Source organism: Muntiacus reevesi, chromosome 10 (genome assembly GCF_963930625.1).
Source record: "Muntiacus reevesi chromosome 10, mMunRee1.1, whole genome shotgun sequence".
In the NCBI taxonomy this organism is placed as follows: Eukaryota; Metazoa; Chordata; class Mammalia; order Artiodactyla; family Cervidae; genus Muntiacus; species Muntiacus reevesi.
Window position 1 is genome coordinate 31,990,571 of NC_089258.1, and position 20,476 is coordinate 32,011,046.

At 37.0% G+C, this 20,476-nt stretch overlaps 1 protein-coding gene across 1 annotated transcript in view; it reads right to left on the reverse strand.

Annotated features, from left to right (window-relative positions):
- Positions 1-20,476, reverse strand: part of SHOC1 (shortage in chiasmata 1) — a 77,606-nt gene that overhangs the window by 35,033 nt on the left and 22,097 nt on the right. Inside the window, exons 10-17 of the mRNA XM_065946754.1 lie at positions 18,521-18,615; positions 17,645-17,881; positions 14,605-15,021; positions 11,716-11,841; positions 10,548-10,724; positions 9,252-9,356; positions 4,585-4,763; positions 350-422 (exon numbers count right to left, since the gene is read on the reverse strand). Coding sequence (XP_065802826.1) covers positions 350-422; positions 4,585-4,763; positions 9,252-9,356; positions 10,548-10,724; positions 11,716-11,841; positions 14,605-15,021; positions 17,645-17,881; positions 18,521-18,615 — 1,409 coding nt within the window. The remainder of the gene's footprint in view (positions 1-349; positions 423-4,584; positions 4,764-9,251; positions 9,357-10,547; positions 10,725-11,715; positions 11,842-14,604; positions 15,022-17,644; positions 17,882-18,520; positions 18,616-20,476) is intronic.

Below are 20,476 nucleotides of genomic sequence, written 5' to 3' on the forward strand. Positions count from 1 at the left end.
TGCATCAACTTTATGAATTTTAGTCTCTTCATTTGTAAAAGCTGAGTTAATGAAACCTACTCATAGGTTTGTAAATAGTCTGTAACATTAGTAACTTTAACAATAAAAGGTATCAATTAATAATAATAATGATGATAATATATACATAAGTACATCATTGTATATTTATATTTCAGACTTACAGTCCACATTGATTTAAACACAGATTAGATCCCACCAAACTATGCATTTTAAAGTGTGAATTTTATAGTATGTTACCCATATCTTAATTAAAAACTTGGTTAGATCAATACATTTTTATATGTCCAAGCATTTGTTATTAAATTAAGGATAATTTAAAACTCCCTACCTTCTATTTTGTTAAGGATTTTAATGAGTAAACGCTTTTCGCCATCTGAATCCATTCTTATTATAATCAGCACCTGATCAAAAATAAGAATTTCATATATATAACTGAATGATTATTCTTTTTTTTTTTGAATGATTATTCTTTGTAATATTCTTTTGCTACAGTGACAAAAATAACAAACAACTGGTTACATGAAACTAATGACAATAAGTTGGCAAAGTAAATATTTGTATTGTAAAAGATATCAGTGCTTAAACACAAAGGAATAAACTCTGGTAAGATCAAATGGATGTGAGAGTAGGGCTATAAAGAAAGCTGAGCACCAAAGAATTGATGCTTTTGAACTGTGGTGTTGGAGAAGACTCTTGAGAGTCCCTTGGATGGCAAGGAGATCCAGTCAGTCCATCTTAAAAGAAATCAGTCCTGAATATTCATTGGAAGGACTGATGTTGAAGCTGAAACTCCAATACTTTGGCCACCTGATGCGAAGAACTGACTAATTGGAAAAGACTGATGCTGGGAAAGATTGAAGGCGGGAGAAGGGGATAACAGATGAGATGGTTGGATGGCATCACCAACTCAACGGACATGATTTTGAGTAAACTCCAGGAGTTGGTGATGGACAGGGAGGCCTGGCGTGCTGCAGTCCATGGGGTCGCAAAGAGTTGGACATGACTGAGCGACTGAACTGAACTGAAGATCAATTATCAATGAGGAAAACATTTGGGGGCAGGGCATTCTTATCAATTCTTCAAGAATTCTAATATAGATGACTATATAAGTAGTCTCTGCCCATATTGTAAGTGTTAAATTTAAACCAGACAGGTTTGAATTGCTCTTGTTTTTAAATCCATCCAGCTACTTTGCGTCTTTGGACTGGTGAACTCACTCCATTTACACGTAGGGTGATTACTGATACGTGGGGATTTAGTACCTCCATTCTATCTTTTGTTTTCTGGTTGTTTTATGTTTCCAATGTTTCTTCATGTTTCATTTTGGTTTGATGGTTTTCTAATTTTTTTTTCAGTTTCCTCTTTTTTATGTTTTGTGTCTCCATTCTGGATTTATGCTTGGTGGTTACCCTGATGTTTGTGTAAGATATGTCATAGGTAAAATAGTACTTTTTCTGCTGATAGCATCTTATCTTCATTTGCCTATATGGATTCTGTTCTTCTTCCCCTTTTATGTTTCTGTTTTCTCGAATTTATTCCTTTTTATATTGTATTTGTTACCAAATTGAAGTAGCTATTGTTTTTTTTTCTGATATTTCCCCTTTTAACCATTATGCTATATAAAGTGTTTAAAAACCTATTCTGATATAGAGTTGCAATTTTCCAATTGTTTATCTACTCATTACCTTACTCAAAGTTTTGTGTACTTCTGCCTTTTTGTTTCTGATAGAAGAGGTCCTTTCAATATTTCTTATAAGGCAGGGCTAGTGTTGATGAAATCCCTCAGCTTTTGTTTGTAGGGGAAAGCCCTTATTTCTCCTTTATGTCTGAATGATAAGTTTGTTGGATAAAGTATTCTTGGATGCCAGTTTCTATCTTTCAGTATTTTGAGGTTGTTATTCTACTCCCTCCTATCTGTGGAGTTTCTGCTAAGAAATCTGCTGATAGCTAACAGGGATTCCTTTGTGGGTTGCCATTCTTTTCTCACTGCTGTATTTAAAATTCCTTTTCATTGACTTTTGACAGTATCTTGGAGAATATCTGTTCGCATTGAGGTAATTAGGTATATTCTCTTAGCTTCATGGACTTGTATACCCAGTTCCTTCCCCAAGTTTGGGAAGTCCTCAGCTGTTATTTTTTTAAATAAACACTCTGCTACCTTCTGTATTTTTTCTTCTTCTCAGATAATTTTTTTTTTTTTTTAAATACTCAGCTGCATGAGTTGTCTATATATTTTGGAGATTAATCCCTTGTCGGTCACTTCATTTGCAAATATTTTCTCCCATTCTGTGGGTTTTCTTTTTATTTATAGTTTCCTTAGGTGTGTAAAAGCGTCTAAGTTTAATTAGATCCCGTTTATTTTTGTTTTTATTTTCATCACTCTAGGAGGTGGATCAGAAAAGATCTTGCTGTGATTTATGTCAGAATGTTCTATGTTTTCCTTTAAGATTTTTATAGTTTCCAGCCTTACGTTTAGGTATTTAATCCATTTTCAGTTTATTTTTGTATATGGCTTTCAGTTTAGTTCGGTTCAGTCACTTCGTCGTGTCCGACTCTTCGCGACCCCGTGGACTGCAGCACGCCAGGCTTCCCTGTCCATCACCAACTCTCAGAGCTTACTCAAACTCATGCCCATTGAGTTGGCGATGCAATCCAACCATCTCATTCTCTATATAGTGTCAGGAGTGTTCTAATTTCATTCTCTTACATGCAGCTGTCCAGTTTTTCTAGCGCCACTTACTGAAGAGGCTGTCATTTCTCTTATATATAGAAGTATTTCTCTTTTTTTCCAGCAGGTGGCACTACAGTACAAGTTTTTTGGTTTCCCTTACCCTCACTGCTGCTGGTTGTGGTTTGAGTATTGGCACTGGTTACCCTGGTGTTGGAGAAGACTCTTAGAGTCCCTTGGACTGCAAGGAGATCTAATCAGTCCATCCCAGAGGAAATCAGTCCCGAATATTCATTGGAAGGACTGATGCTCAAGCTGCAACTCCAATACTTTAGCCACCTGGTGCGAAGAACTGACTCATTTGCAAAGACCCTGATGCTGGGAAAAACTGCAGGCAGGAGGAGAAGGGGACGACAGAGGATGAGATGCTTGGATGGCATCACCGACTCGATGGACATGAGTTTGGGTAAACTCCGGGAGTTGGTGATGGACAGGGAAGCCTGGCGTGCTGCAGTCCATGGGGTCGCAAAGAGTCGGAGACGACGGAGCTACTGAACTGAACTGACCCTGTAAAGTCTGTGTCAGAGCTGTCACCCATGCATTTGTTACACTGCTTGTGCCTCTGGGGATGTGATGCCTTGCTGTTTCTGGTGTTACTGATTTCACTGCCTAGGGTACTAGGATGGTGGTCTCACCTGGTATCCCGTGAGTCACACGCGCTGCCACTGCAGGAGGAGGGGGACGGGCAGGAGGAGGAACCGGGGTCATGTGTGCCTCTGCCTTGTCCAGTATTCTCAGGTTTCTCGGCTCACCCACTGCAGGGGGAGGATGCGGCGTCAGAGCTGTGGGTGGCTCTGCAGCTGGCTGGAGGGACAGGGCCACGGGCCTCAGTGCCCCTGCTGCCCAGTTATCTGAGGCTGTGGGTGCCACGGCAAGTGTGTGGGGTCCTGGTGTCTTGGACGGACGCCCCTGTGTCGAGCTGTGGATGTTTTCCTGGTTGTAGATTGAAGGGGAGAGACCAAGAGAGCATCTTGGCCTGCAATGATGCTATCACTCCCAATTTTAAATTTCTTGTTGTCCAGTGGCTAAGTCGTGTCTGACTCTGTGACCCCATGGACTGCCACACTCCCAGCTTCCCTGTCCTTCACTATCTCCCAGTTTGCACAAATTCATATCCGCTGAGTTGGTTATGCTATCCAATAACCGTAGGGTTGGGGATATAAAGATACAGTAGGGATATACAGGAAAACAAAGAAAAAGGCCAAATTTATTTCCAGATTTAGTGTAAAGTTTTTTTTTTAATATTTATTTTTTAATTGAAGGATAATCGCTTTATAGGATTTCGGCATTTTCTGTCAAATATCAACATGAATCAGCCATAGGTAGATGTTTTTTACTGCTTGAAAAGATTTTTTTAAGGTATTTTCTCTTAAATCTTTATTTATGCAAAGTTTCTGTCCAATGCTTGAGGCAGAACGGGCAAAAATTTCCAATATAATCCAAGAAATAAACAAAGTGCTTTTAAAAAGAATTATGGAAGATTATGGCTCAATATTTAAAAATTAATTATCAGAGGTCTGTTGTTAGGTATATGTTCATGAACTTACAAGCAGAAAACAAAATTTTTGAGATTTGAAGGACTAATCAATCCATAGAAAACTATGTATAATAAAAATGAAAGTATTTTTAAAATTCAAGACATGTGAATAATGATACAAATGATCCTTTCTCTGGGTTTGATTCTGTCTGATGAACTTACTTAAGGAGAAAACTGTCAAGGGACCAAATTGTATACACTACATTATTTCATAATTTCAAATTAAATGCAAAAATTTATCTTACATCCAATTCTTATATGAGCTGATTGTTGTAATCTGCTTTATTTCAATACTTACCTTAATTTGCTGTTCACTTTGCATCCAATTTAGTATCTGACATTGCAGTTCTCGTATCTTATAGTTGGTTTCAGGCTTTTTCCCCCTTATAAACTGTACTATCTCCAGTTGTCGCCAAATGTCATACAAACAGGAACCAAAAACACTTTTGTAGATATCTTTTGCATTTGACAAATATCCTGTTAAAAACAAAAGTAGGGAAAAAAGCATGTCTTTTTGTTCTTTTAGAAACTCCATGGTAAAAATCTAAAAGGGAAATAAGGGTCATAGCAGAGACAGTTAAATTTTCCTTTACTGGGCTTCCCTGGTGGCTTGGATGGTAAAGAATCTGAACGCCATGCAGAAGACCCAGGTTCAGTCTCTGGGTCGGAATGATCCCCATAAAATTAAGCAAAGCTGAGAAATGTATACCAAACGTCTATTTTTAAGCTATATGATACCAATATCACTGGATATACTCTACAGATTCTTCGAATATTCCCCATCCTTTTCTGCTTTCTGACTTATTAAATGCTACTGCCTTCTTCTTTAACCCTAGAATCTACACTTTACTTGCCAAGAAGTCCTGTGGTAATACATTTCATTGAGATTTTCTTGGTATGGCATCTATACAGCTTTTGCACTGGATTTCTGGTTATTTGTGTACATGGATTTACAACCTCACTAGTCTATAAACTCTCATAATCCATATTTATATATGATAATCAATTTATGTAGCTGCTAAAACAGCAGTGCCTAAATTCAAACTCTCTAAAAGCAACTGTCAGCACAGTCTTGAGACCTACCTTTGAAAGTTCATATCCAAGAACTCTATCTAGATTGAGTCCCAGGGGTTCCTATGTCTAAAGATTTCTCCTAGTGATTCTGTTGCACAATAAATTTTGTGAATTACTGGAGTAGAGACCTGGCTGAGTAACTTATGTAGATCAGCTAGTCAGTGAACATTTGGGCAATACATACAATAACAAATAACAAGTATAAAGCTCTTGTTTTTATTTTTATATTATGTACATATTAATTCTAATTTTAAATGAACACAGCTAGAATAATGGGCAATTTAGAGATTGACTTATGTTCTTTCTGCTTCCTAATCTCAAAGCTTCCCACTGATTCTCTGTACTGCCAATAGATGTAACCTGAAGAACAAACAGTCCAGTCGCTTCCCTGTTCCAGGGGTTTCCTGTCATTTACAGAATAGTGACTGAAGTCTTTTTTGTAGCTGAAAAGGCTTTTCATGATTTGACTCTTTCTTATTTCTCGAGGCTTTAGCTCTCATGGTTTTTCACCTTGTACTCTTCAATTAAGCCACATGGAACTGTTTGTCACACACTCACTGAATCATTTTTCTGGGCTCTTAATTCTGCCAACAATACCTTTTCATACTTTATTTACTTGGCAAACTCTCACTCATTTAAAGAAAATATTCCCCTTGAAAGCATAACCGTCACCACCATCCTTTGTGCTGTTACTATGGATCTCTATTACGGTACCCATTACACAATACCAAATTTATTTCTGGGTTCAAGCCCAGAAGTGAAACTTTAAACCTTTAACCTTAAAACTCATTACCTTGCTAGCTTGGGAGAGACACACAAACTGGAAGTTGAGAGAAAATACAGAATCTGGGTCCAGGGTAGGTAGCCAGACCATATGGACCTTTCTTTCTGCTGCCACTATTCACAGAGACGAAAGGAGGTCACACTAACTTGCTCTTTGATTTTGAGAGGTTTAGAAGAGTGAGAAAGCCTTCCACTAAAAATATCCAAGGCAGCAAGTTATTCATCATGGCTTGGTAGCTAGGGTTTAAGAAGTTACATTTTTCCAACAAAGATTTTACTTTTATGAGTATTCCTCAAGGTAACCAAATAGTAATGCCAAAGTTTGATTTAGTAAATGCATTTCTTTGAGGAACAAAAACAATCCCAGAGTATATAGCTCTCAACGGTCTCACTTAATCTTATGGCAAAATGTAGAGTACTTAAAGGTGAATATACTTTAACTAAGCCTCCATAAATATTGTTTCTCTAATTCAAGATTTTGCTAAGTATTGAGCAGGAGTGCCACAGCTGTACTCTCCCTGTGTGCTTGCATGCTAAGTCGCTTCAGTTGTGTCTGACTCTTTGCTACTCTATGAATGGTAGCCCACCAGGCTCCTCTGTCCATGGGAATTCTCCAGGCAAGAATATTGGAATGGGTTGCCATGCCTTTCTCTGTACTCTCCCTGGGAGCCCAGATATTCTACATTCTGATATTTTGTCTTACTATTTTGCTTTAATAGTTAGCCTAGCTGTTGGTAGGACTGACAATCTTTTATGGAAGCTGAAAAGTATAATGAAGACAGGAGACTAAACAGAAGGGCATGTGACACTATACCATTATATTAGTTTCAGGTCCTGTAAACTAGGGCTGTCGTTGTCTGAGAATAGAGACAAGACAACTTGACCCAGTGTCAACATTCAAATGCTTTAATTGGAGAAGAAAGGGAGAGTGTCATGTTGGGCTTTCTAAAGGTTATTGCTGTTCAGTCACTAAGTTATATCTGACTCTGCAACTCCATGGACTGCAGCACGCCAGGCTCCTCTGTCCTCCACTATCTTCCGAAGTTTGCTCAAGTTCATGTCTATTGATTTAGTGACGCTATCTAACTATCTCATCCTCTCCCTTTTCCTCCTGCCCTCAATCTTTCCCAGCATTAGGGTCTTTTCCAATGAGTCAGCTCTTTGCATCAGTTGGCTAAAGTACTGGAGCTTCAGCTTCAGTATCAGTCCTTCCAATGAACATTCAAGGTTGATTTTCTTTAGGACTGACTGGTTTGAGTCAGTCCAAGGAACTCTTAAGAGTCTTCTCCAGCACCGCAATTCGAAAACATCGATTCTTCAGCACTTAGCCTTCTTTATGAACCAACTCTCACATCTGTACATGACTACTGGAAAAACCATAGCTTTGGCTATGCAGACTTTGTTGGCAAAGTGATGTGTCTGTTTTTTAATATGCTGTCTAGGTTTGTCATAGCTTTCCTTCCAAGGAGTAAGCAACTTTTAATTTCATGGCTGCAGTCACCATGTGCAGTGATTTTGGAACCCAAGAAAGTAAAATCCGTCACTGCTTCCACCTTTTCCCCTTTTATTTGCTATAAAGTGATGGGACCAGATATCATAGTCTTAGTTTTTTTAATGTTGAATTTCAAGCCAGCTTTTTCACTCTCTTTTACCCTCATCAAGAGGTTCTTTAGTTCCTGCTCACTTTCTACCATTAGAATGGTATCATCTGCATATCTGAGGTTGTGGATATTTCTCCCAGCAATCTTGACTCCAGCTTGTGATTCATCTAGCATAGCAATTTGCATGATGTACTCTGCATAAAAGTTAAATAATTGGGTGACAATACACAGTCTTGTTGTACTCTTTTCCCAGTTTTGAACCAGTCAGTTGTTCCATGTAAGGTTATTTTTTTTAATTAATTAATTTATTTTAATTGGAGGCTAATTATGTTACAGTATTGTAGTGGTTTTTGCCATACATTGACATGAATCAGCCATGGGTGTACATATGCTCCCTATCCTGAACCTCCCTCCCCATCCCATCCCTCAGGGTCATCCCAGTGTACCAGCCCTGAGCACCTATTTCTTGACTCGCATACAGGTTTCTCAGGAGACAGGTAAGATGGTCTGGCACTCCCGTTTCTTTAAGTATTTTTCACAGTTTGTTGTAATAATATAATATTTGGTCAAGTATTATAGCTCCCAGTATTGTAGAGGGAGTACAGTTATAACTTGCTGCTGCCCAATACTTAACAAAACCTTGGTTTAGAGAAATACTATTTGTCTGGGTCATATATAAGAGAAAACATCTGGGTCACAGATCAGAGAAAAATTATTTTCACGTTATGTATAACGGTTTTTTGGGGGTACAGAGGGCCACACTGCAGGGCATGTGCATGTAGGATTCTAGATCTTTCAACCAGGTATTGAACCTGCGCTCCCTGCAGTTTGAAGCAGAGAGTCTCAACCACTGGACTGCCAATGGATTCTAGAAACTTAAGTTATAAAACATAATCCTATAAATACATCATTACTAAGCAAGTCCAAACAGCTTGCAGTAAGGGGTCTAGAGAGCAGTAATGTAGTAAAACAGATATTTTAAGGATTTCAATAGTTTAGAAAAAGTTTCCAAAATCTTTAAAATTTTCAATACATTCAAAATAGATTGATTTTTAATACTGAATTAATTCATATCCTAATTTACATGCACAAGTGAAAATAATTGCAAAAGATCTTAGTATTAATAATTTAGCTATATTTCATCTAGCAAATATTCAAAGTCACAAACATTCAATGAGGACCTAAAACGAATATGGCAAAGTGTCGTCTTACATTAGAAAGCAAATGCATGATAATAATTACACAATCAAATCTATTAAGAGTCTATAATTCAGGCCTAGAATAGAGAATCCTAAACCTATTTTTCTAGGTGATGGTAGTTGTTATAGAAAATTTCTTTTAAAGAACATAAAGAGAATTAAATATATAATCCATTATATTTTGTCAAGATGCATATAAGGTTTAATGGAGAATAAAGAAGCTACATAATTTCTTACAAAGCATCTTTTTCAGAAAAGGAAACATTTTAATAAGAAGAAAAGAGGAAATAAAAAATTTTCACACCAACCCAATGCTGTGTCCAAGTTACAGGTTAAAAGAACATCTCTAATTGTTACCAAAAGGTGTAAAAGAGCAGCATACTTGAATGTCATTTCTCTTTCATCATTTTTACCTAGGTAAGCAAAAACATGTTTAAAAACAGGATATACATTAGAATTTTAGGCTATATATCAGAATGCTTAACAATAATAAATGTGGTTTTTTATTGTGTGCTTATTAGGTGCCAAGCTATATATAATCTGTTTATTTCATTGAGCTTATAACAATAACCCTATTAGACAAGTTCATTATGATTTTCATTTTATGAATGAGAAAACAGTCTTAACATATTTAAGTAGCTGTCCAAGGTCAATCTGTGAAAAAATGATGGAGCTGGTATTCCAACCCAGACAGCTAATCTTAGAACTCACACTGTTGTTGGTCCCAAAGAATGTTCAATTATTTCTACTCCTGGTGGGAAAATGGTCAATGATTCCCAGTTGTGAAACAAGAAGAAAATTAAACTACTCATAATTTGCCAACTGGTTTAGATAAAGGTGGGGGATCATAACACAAAGCAATACCTTGACCTGGAGGTGGACACCTGAGAATATTTGCCCTAAGATATGACTTCAACAAGACAGGTACTCATAGAGACAGGTGAATTATCTAATAAATATGTTTCATGAAAGTAGTTCCAGACCTTATTGATTGGATAGATTGGATTTTGGATAGACTGCATGCAAAAGGGGGCCAAGAAGACAGGATTCTAGGCACAAGTTAATCAGAGAAACTCTGCTTTTCTCTGTTTTATATAATGGAATGCCATGAAATATTCATTGAACAAAGAGTTCTGCTAAAAAGTTTGAAAACTACTGATCTAATCAATGCAGATCAAAGCAAATAAACTTTGATCACTGAGAATCGGGAGCAACAGGAGAACAGTTACGGGTAGTCTATCCTAGATACAGGTTTCCCCCACTGTCTGAAAACAGGGCGTTCCTATGAAAACTTTCATACACTGAAATGGAGTAAAGAAGCAAATACCTTTTTTCATAAAAATGAAAATCCTCTTTGATTTCTTTCAGCTAGTGAAAACATATACTTATGCAGGTCTTTCATAAAATCAAAGTGGCATAGTGCAAACATGAAAAGCAGGGAATACTTGTATTTTTTACCTTTTTATCCTTGCTTAGCTGATCTTGGATTGTGGGTGCCATATGCTGAACTATAGTTATGGCTCCATCTGTGACTAATTTCTGCATTTTCTAATAATCCATAAACTCATATTCTTTTAAATAGCGTGACTTTTATTTGCACTCACCTTCATGAATAGCATCACTTATTATTTTTTCTTGTTCTTTCAAGAGGAACCTTGTTTGGTCAAAAATGACGGTAGCAAATTTCCAGTTAGCAGCAGGAAGAGTACAGAGGCATACAAGTTTTTCTAAGATAGGAGAAGCTGCTGCTTCCAGGAGACAATATGCTTGGCACTGGCTATCTGCAAAAATAAAAACATTAAAAGCAGTGTTTTTATAAGGATGGTATGTTCTTTTTGACAAACCAATTATGCATGGTACTTCATGGAAACCTGAACTCCACCCAAAGTCCCATGAGTTAAAAATCATGAGACTGTATAACAGCTTATTTTAGGATATTTATTCTAAATAGACTAGCAACAACAAAACAAAAAACACCTCTGTAGAATAAGTATAATGTTGTGGCTATCTTGTTTATTTGAATTAATTTGGCAGGGGAGGTATGAGGAGCCATATAAAGAGAAACACATAATATTTTTTCTTTTCCCTCCACTACTAGTTTATAACCTTAAACTGAATACATTTATAACAGTGACAAATTATTTTTAGTTTTCACCAGACCAGTATTTAAAGATTTGTATTATCATATAAAGGTCATAAATGAAATTTAACTGAGAGATGAAATGATGCTAAAGAACTAGCATCTATTTCCTTACTGATTTTCACAATGAGCATGATGTTCTTAAGCAGGCAGTTCTTTGGGAGTCAATGTAAAGAACAGTTTTCTTTATGGCAGAACAAGTCATTTAAATCAGTATAGGAATCAATAACACCACCCTGATGGTGGGTAAGAGAACAGAGAAAGCAACCATTAACGGTTTATTTTTCCAGACTGGGCAGAAGAGTCAGAGTTTGAGGAGCTGCAGTTTGCTCTTCTCTGATGAATGCAGGAAATCAGCAAGTTAAATGAAGGAAGAAATAATACTTAGAGGACCAGAGTAGGGCAAGTCAGGGAAGGCAGAGGCAGTAAATAAGGAATTCTGAGTTTGGAAATAATTTGAAAGTAAGACTTGAATGAAGAAATATCTGAAACAAGTGAACAAAATTACATGGAAAATAAGGTATATTCTAGATACCTAAATTTGAGAAACACATTAGCATCTTGAAACATTTTAATACATGAGCTTTCAAATTTACTTAATTTTAAGGCATTTAATACAGCATAATATATACCTGATGCTGGAATTTCGATGACATTATCTGCTCTCCTTTCCTGATTTGTTTTCTCTAGGGTTTTATTATTACAAACAATAGGGCTTTCTTCTTGAAGAGTCAAAGAAAGTTCTTCGTTTTGAAGTTCTAATGAAAACATTAATTTGCATTGTTCAGGGCAACTTAATGTTGATTAAAATGCTTTCTTGTAATATGATCATAACTGTTAAAGTTCTTTGAAATGCATCAGTATTAAACTGAACCACTATCCTGGTCATTGGACTTAACATGGTTCTGGGTAGGAAGCTGAATGGTAATAAAGGAAAGAACTTTGGCATCAAATCAGTGTTTCAATCCCAACTCTGATGAAACCTCAGTTTTCTCATGTGTATAATATGGATCAATATATCTACTTTGAGTATTGTTATAAGGCGTTATAAACACCTGACATTCCATTCTACTTCATTTCTCTGTGACTGCCCATATACCCCTCCTCTGCTACTAATCCTCTCCTAGGCCCCAAACCCTACCTGTCTCCATCCTTTCTTAATTAGACCACTTCTTACTTTGTTGTTGCTGTTCAGTTGCTAAGTCAACGTTCAACTCATTTCTTGCTACTTACCTTTTAGCTCTCAGGCATTTTCTATAACAAGCTTTATGTAACTGCACACTCTACTTCCAGGCCAGCAAAGTGCCTCTCCTTTTTGTTTCCTCAGCGCTCGGCATACTCTCCTGGCACTGACAGCATTATACTGAAATTATCTGCAAATCTGGTACACTCTATTATACTGGAAGCTTCTCAAGGTCAGTGACAGTATCATATTTTTCTCTAAAAAGTTATTTAGGGCCTGGCACACAATGTTCAATAACCGTACTTTTCTTTTATGAGCTTTAAATACACAGTAGAAAAAAAGAGAGTAAAATATCCTAAACTAAATTGTTATTATTTGCAAGTATAAATAATGTAAGTAGCTATGATTAAAGAATCTTTTTTTTTATTAAAAAAATCAGAGTTTTTGAGGGGGTCTAATAAATTCTAACATTCTTCCCTGCACTGGCATCAACTGTAAAATAAGATAAGAGATAAAAATACATACCAAAACATTACTTCTGTTATTAAAACTAAGTTGGAGAAAGAAGCTTGGTCTGAGAGTCAGGTGAGCTTGTTAAATAAACACCTGAATTCGGCAGAGTACCTACCCTGACCCAGATTATACTGGATGGGCCAGGGTTCTGCATGGTTGGGGACCTGCTTGGAAAATATGTATGACATAGAGAAGCAGACGAGAAGGCCTGCTACTTGTGGGGCAGCTCATTCCTTTAGGCTTATGCCAACTTACTCTTTTTCAAATTTACAATACACATAATTCATTCCAGGTCCTCTAGGGAGAACACATTAAAGGACAAAGAGGCCAGGAACATAAAACTAACATCAAGAAACATCAAGACTGCAGAAGCATTCCCACCTGCCATGAATATTCTTTTAAGTGTTTAATTAATGGCTAACTTTTTAATAAGAAAACATTCTCTTTATCTTTTTCTCCTTTCTTATTGCTTCCTCTCTCTGTTGCCAACATCCCTTATTACAAGATATCATCACAAGTATGACAACCAGAAAAGGATGTCAGTGCTAATTTTGGATTGAGTTCTTTTTTCTTTGCCTCAAATATGAATAGAAACTGAAAACATTCTTGAGCCTGGAATCAAAAAATCTCATAAAAATTCCTATTTATGTATTACATTCATAGGATAATTCTTTCTATTTTGCTCATTCTTTCAATGTATAGAAATTATGCTCTGAATTATGGTGCAAATTGGTTAGAAAGATCTGTTACATATAGAGTTGTCTCCTAGGAAGGGAGGTTATAAGGTGGTCAAGTTATGTAAAAAGAAACTTTACAGTGAATATATATCAACATAAAAGGTCATAAAATTCTGGGATTTTAAGTACCTTCCTGCATTTTCATTGAATTTTTCGTTGTGAAAATGTACTGACTAAGTATTGTAACTTTAAATAGATCTATAAAAGGCTTTCATATCACACTGTACACAAGGAACAAGCATTCTTTTCTGCTTTTCTACATCTTGAATCCCAAGCAGTTCCCCAATCATGGGGAATCTTGGCCTAGTCCAGCATAGCCTGGGGCTGGGAAGCTACTCTCCACAATTCTGGAGAGTTTAGTTAGCAAGCTCACTGGACCCTCAAACTAATTTTTGGTATATATTTTACTTCTGGTTTATTCAGGGGCAAGACCTTGTGTACATTAATAGTACATAGGATAGTTATACCTATGTATACTCTAACTCTCATAAATAGTTTTATACTTGTTTCACTTGGGTAACCTATGTCAAACACATTTTAGAGTATTAGAATTCTAGAATTTTGTTTTTTTTACCAGGAGTGAAATGATATTACATATACTACTTGGATATGTTTATAAGCAATTAATGTAAAACAGTTACAAGTCAAACAGAAACTCTTTGGAAAAAGTTAAAAGGAGTAATAAGCAATCAAACGGACAAAAGATTCTTAAGTACATATTAAAACATAAGTTAAAACATTGATGTAGAACTGTGAGCTAAAAGAGAAGAAAGAATGGCAGAAAGATCAGCAAAAGTTAGAAATACTATGAATCTGTATGACTAAGTTGTAGAAAGTGTGTTTACAAATAGTGGCTTTTCTTACAAGTTCAAATGTGCTTTTAAATTTTTTGGAAAATACATATCTACATTTATACCTGTATACCCTATATCTATCTCTTTATACAATGTGTCATGAATCAATGATATTTTCTTTGAAGAATAACATGTTTTACCTGAAGAACTTTATTTCTTTACTTTCTATAATAAATTATCTGTTTAGTCCTTAAAACTATCATACCTACACCAAATTATTACTAAGTTACCCACCATCTTTTCCATCATTGTCTGTGACTTCAGTCTTTGAGGTACAAGTCGGATACTTATTTCGCAGCATAATAAAGTCGCTCAAAAGGTCCAAATTATTCTCCCATTTTTTACCATGTTTAAAAGATGCTTTTTCAATTTTTGAAGAGGAAGATGATTCAGTAGATGGTACCGGGCTATCAAGTTCCAAGTGATCTTTATTTTCTTTATTTTGGATTATTCCATAACCTAGTTCTAGGTCATTCTTTGGTTTTTCTTCTTTTCTTGGTCTTTCAGCAGAGATACATTCATCAGAAAGATGCAAGTCTGATACTTCTTTAGTTGGAGATGGAGTCTTTCGTGGAGGTGATAAATGATCATTTGTAGATTGCTCATTAATAAATGTAAGAGGAGAGGAACAATCTTCATGTTCTAACGATGCTGAAAATGGAAAACAAAAATATCCAATGATTTTCATGCCCAAATGGGTGTTCTACTAGGGTATTAAGATAAACTTTAGTTCTAGGTTCTTATAATATGATCCTTAAGAGGACTTTGTTTACTGCTTTTAAAATCAATGTTTTCTCTGAGTGCTCGCTTCGGCAGCACATATACTAAAATCAATGTTTTCTCTGAATAAAATAATTTTTTAAAGGATAAAAATTCAGCACCTCTTTTCCTACTACTGGAACTAAGGTTACTGGGCCAAGAAATATTTCCAGCCCAGTGCCAAAAGGTTTACTGCTACTCACAGCCCTAGAGGTAACAGTTTTTCAAAGGTAAGGGTCAAAAACTTATGTACCAAGCAAGCCACAGACCAGAAGAAAATACTTTCCATACACACACTTTAAAAAAGACTATTTCCAATATATATAAACAACTCTTATAACTTAACATTTTAAAAGAACACCAATTAAAGATTTGACAAGATACTTGATCAATACTTTATATTAAGGTATGCACATGCTATAATATGGACACATCTTGAAAACATGCTAAATGAAGTTAAGTCAGTCACAAAAGACCACATGATTCCATTTCTACAGAACATCCAGAATAGACAAATCAATAAGACAGGGAATGGGAGTGACTGCTAATGGGTATGAGATTCCTTTTAGGGGATGAACCAGAATTTCATTTACAGACCCCCACATCTGGCTTCCATAGTTGGGGACATGTACTAGGAAGGCGAGCCCCCGGAACAGTTGACTTTGAAGGCTTCTAAGGCTTTCTTTCAGGAGAGCTGTAGGAAACGGTCTCCACTCTCAAAAGAGGCACACAAAATCTCACTCACCCTGAGACCCAGGGCAGAGGCAAAGGAGCCTGAGTCAGACCTACCAGCTGACCTTGGCGAGATTTCCAAGAAGGCAGGGGCAACTGGAGCTCACCCTCGGGACACAGATGTTGGCAGTAGCTGTCTTTTGGACACTTGTTCTGCCATGAGGATTCTAGTGCTGATAAGTGCCATTTTGAAATCCTCCCTCTAGCTTATTAGCACTGGGTCAGGCCCCACCCACCAGCCTTTTGGGCATTAGTACTGAGATTCCTCAGGCCCAGGAGCTAGCTGTGTGGGGACACAGTACCACCTACCAGCAGGCCCCCCAAGACCCCGGCCACCCTGGGATGTGGTCCTGTCTACCAGAAGGCCAAGGAACCATACCTGCCCACCAGCGGCTGGACAACAGCCCAGGATCTCTTAGGCCTCAACCCTGCCCACCAGGAGGCCATTATCAGCTATGAGATCCCAGGACCTGGCTCCATCTGCCAGTAGGTAGGCACTAGTCCTGGATCATCTGAGCCCTACCACAGCCCATCAGTAGGCTAACATCAGCTCTGGGACACTTTGGGCTCCTCAGCCAGCCACCTGAGAGTATAAAACCCACCCACTATCTGGCTGATCCCAGCCTCAAACCCTATAGCTAACCAAGTCGAAAACCAGTTCCACCTACCAGCAGGCTGACACTAGATCCAGGACTCCCACCTTTGCAACTAGTCATTCTTGGACCTGGTTCCACCCATGAGTAGGTCAACAGTAATCCTGGGCTCCCCAGGTCCACAGCCAGCCACTAGTGGCCAGTGGACTCCACACAAAAGCTGGACTTGGCAACCAACTGGACAAGGGGTCAGCCACACCTATTGACATTAGTCAATCTACCACAACAGCCCACATAGGGCTGTGCATAGTGCATATACTGCATATAGCTCTAGTGCATATAGCTAGCGCATAGAGCTCTAGTGGCCAGAAGGGAGTGCACTTCTGGGACATATACAACTGCTCCAAAAGACCACTTTTCCAAAACTAGGAAACATAACCAACCTACCCCACACATAGAAATAAAAACTGTGAATTAGGCAAAAAGAAGAGACAGAAGATTATGTTCCCAATGAAGGAACAAGATAAAACCCCAGAAAGAACTAAGTGAAGATAAGCAATCTACTCAGTAAAGAGTTCAAGGTAATGATTATAAATATGCTCAAGGAATTTGGGAGAACATAGACATAAAGTTCCTAAATAAAATACTAGAAAAAGTTCCTGAATAAAATCTTTTAAAAAATCCACAGATATAAAATTCCTAAATAAAATACTTAAATTGTGTCAAGTTTAAAAATGCCCAATGACTAAACCTTTTGGTATCAAAGGATGATTTCTATTGATGAAAAGAGATTACTAGACATTACTGAACACTTAAAACTCAGCTGTCAGGTCGAAAAATAATGGTGCTGGTTTACACCTAGGCTGATGTAAACAGAAAATGGGCTAGAAATTATCATTTATAAAAGGAAATAAGGTCTCTTTAACTGAAAACGTCTAGAGATTTAAAGCTGAGACTACAGAATTTTAGAACAGAAAGAGACTTAAGGATTAATTTGTCAAACTTCATCATTTTTTCAAGGAAGAAAATGGGGCTTAGTGAAGGTCAAAGTTATAAATTCTGGCAGAGCCAGAGCTATATTAAATGCTGGAATTTAGTTGTATTTTCCCAATTGCCTCCTGGAAAGCCAATATCTAATATTTTCTCATTCTGAAAATATTTACAGAAGTGATATTTACTATTATACTTACATTCTAATTGAGGCACACTTGTAGGTAAAAATGCCTCCACTTTAGTATCATCGGAAGATAAATTATTATGACACAAATATGTACTTAGAGGTTCCAAAGTTTCTGTCAGATTTAGTCTTGTTTCTTTCCACCACTCTGCATTTATAGGATTAACCACAAGTTTTTCTTCTTCAACAGAAAATATCTTTTTCAAATCTGTTGGTGAATATTGATTGTTGGGCTCTTCAGTTCTTGGCACTTAAAAAATCAAAACAAACCAAACAACAAATATGAGAAACAATCCACAGAGCAAAAAAATGAAAAAAAAAAAAAAAACCAAAAAAACAGAGCCACACTAGAAATCTCTTATAAAGTAGATTTTTACAAATTAGAGTAAACATAAAACAAACATATTTAGTATTTCATTTTCAAGATGCTAATATTTGTGTCCAAAATATTATAGCAACAGAAGTCACATAAAGGTTTATTTCAATCTATGGAAATATCATGAAGTTAAAATTATTCTACTATTTAGCAGGAAATAAAACTTTGTTTTGTTTGACCATTTTAGTAATTACTAAATTAATACATTCAATAATATTTTGAAAGATTAATGTAAGATTTATTAAATCAGAAATTTTCTCATTATAATGAGCCTAAATAAGATATGTTTTACCAGATTTTATGATAACTATCATTTTAGATATTGTGGCACAGAGCTTTCCATTACTTTATAGCTTAAGTAGGGACAGAGTTGGAGAAGGAAATGGCAACCCACTCCAGTATCCTTGCCTGGAGAATCCCATGGACAGAGCAGCACATCCAACAACAATACATTTCTACTGATTGTACCTTTTCATCTATACTTTTTATTTAGCCTTCAAAATCAATTTTTACCTCTAATCAAAAATGAGTTCAGAGAGCTTCGGCAGCTTTCTAACTGCCATAGCATATGGTATTTGTTAGCTGATTCTTCAGCAGTAAGCAAATTACTGAAAAACAAGAGTTAAAGTTTAATATTAGATAATATATATAATACAATATAACAATGGATCCAAGTCCATTCTAAACAGAATTTCTGGAGCTTCTACTGGCTGAGGACCAGAACTATAAAAAATTTCTGTCTCCTTTACCTTTTCAGGAAGTAAAAGATCCTAAAATTTAGTTCAGGTCCTTTAGTTTTGTGGGTAAGTGAGTGATGTGTCTGTGTTTTTGGTTTTGAGGAGAGAAGGAAGTATGTATGACAAGCAGTGTAAATCAGTAAATACAGCTCATTAGTAGGTATGAGGTAAAAAATTAGTAGGTAGTAGGAACAATGGACTGGTTCAAAATTGGGAAAGGAGTATGTCAAGGCTGTACACTGTCACCATGCTTATTTAACTTATATGAAGAGCACATCATGCAAAATGCCTGGATGAAGCACAGACTGGATGAAGCACAAGCTGGAATCAAGATTGCCAGGAGAAATATCAATAACCTCAGATATGCAGATGACACCACCCTTATGGCAGAAAGTGGAGAGGAACTTAAGAGCTTCTTGTGAAGGTGAAAGCAGAGAGTTAAAAAGCTGGCTTAAAATTCAACATTCAAAAAACGAAGCTCATGGCATCCAGTCCCATCACTTCATGGCAAATAGATGGGGAAACAATGAAAACAGTGATAGACTTTATTTTCTTGGGCTCCAAAATCACTGTGGACAGTGACTGCAGCCAGGAAATTAAAAGACGCTTGCTCCTTGGAAGAAGAGCTATGACAAACCTAGGCAGTGTATTAAAAAGAATAGACATTACTTTGCCAACAAAGGTCCATATAGTCAAAGCTATGGTTTTTCCAGTAGTCATGTGAGGATATGACAGTTGGACCATAAAGAAGGCTGAGCACTGAAGAATTGATGCTTCTGAACTGTGATGTTGGAGATGACTCTTGAGAGTCCCTTGGATTGCAAGGAGATCAAATTAGTCAATCCTAAAGATCAGTCCTGAAAATTCATTGGAAGGACTGATGCTGAAGCTGAAGCTCCAATACTTTAGCCACCTCATGCTGGGAAAGATTAAGGGCAGGAGGAGAAGGGAATGACAGAGGACAAGATGGTTGGGTGGTATCACCAACTCAATGGACATGAGTTTGAGCAAACTCTGGGAGATGATGAAGGACAGGGAAGCCTGGCATGCTGCAGTCCAAAGATATTTTCTTTGGTCACATATAAAAATATATTCACAATTCAGCAATCAGTTAGTGTAGAAATAAAGGGGTCACAAACAGTCGGACACAACTAAACGACGGAACAAGAACAACAGGGAAGAGACCATTAATTCACAAACCCTTTAATCTATGCCCCAAACTCCCACACCCTCCCAAGTGAGAAGTGATTGTATTCTGTTTCTCCGTTCGTATTGTGACCCCATGAACTGTAGCCCACTAGGCTCCTTTGTCCATGGGATTTCCCAGGCAAGAATACTGGAGCCGGTAGCCATTCCCTTCTCCAGGGGATCTTTCTGACCCACGGATTGAACCTAGGTTTCCTGCATTGCAAGTAGATTCTTCACCATCTGAGCCACCAGGGAAGCCCCACAGAACATACATGAACATGCTAATTATAAGTACTGCTAGTTCAATTGACAATTCTGGGTAGTAGCAGACAACTAGATCTTAAGTCTAAATCACCCAGTTTACTCACATAACCCAAAAATCTTGCATGTGGTGGTAATATTTGAGAAACTGGACTGTTCTTAAACCTTGCCAAGGTCGGTTGACAAACTGACACCTCAGATTGTAGATGATTATCTTAAAGTAAAGGGAAGGATAAATATTTAGGCAAACCAAGTCCAGAAGAAGATCATAATATAGACAGAT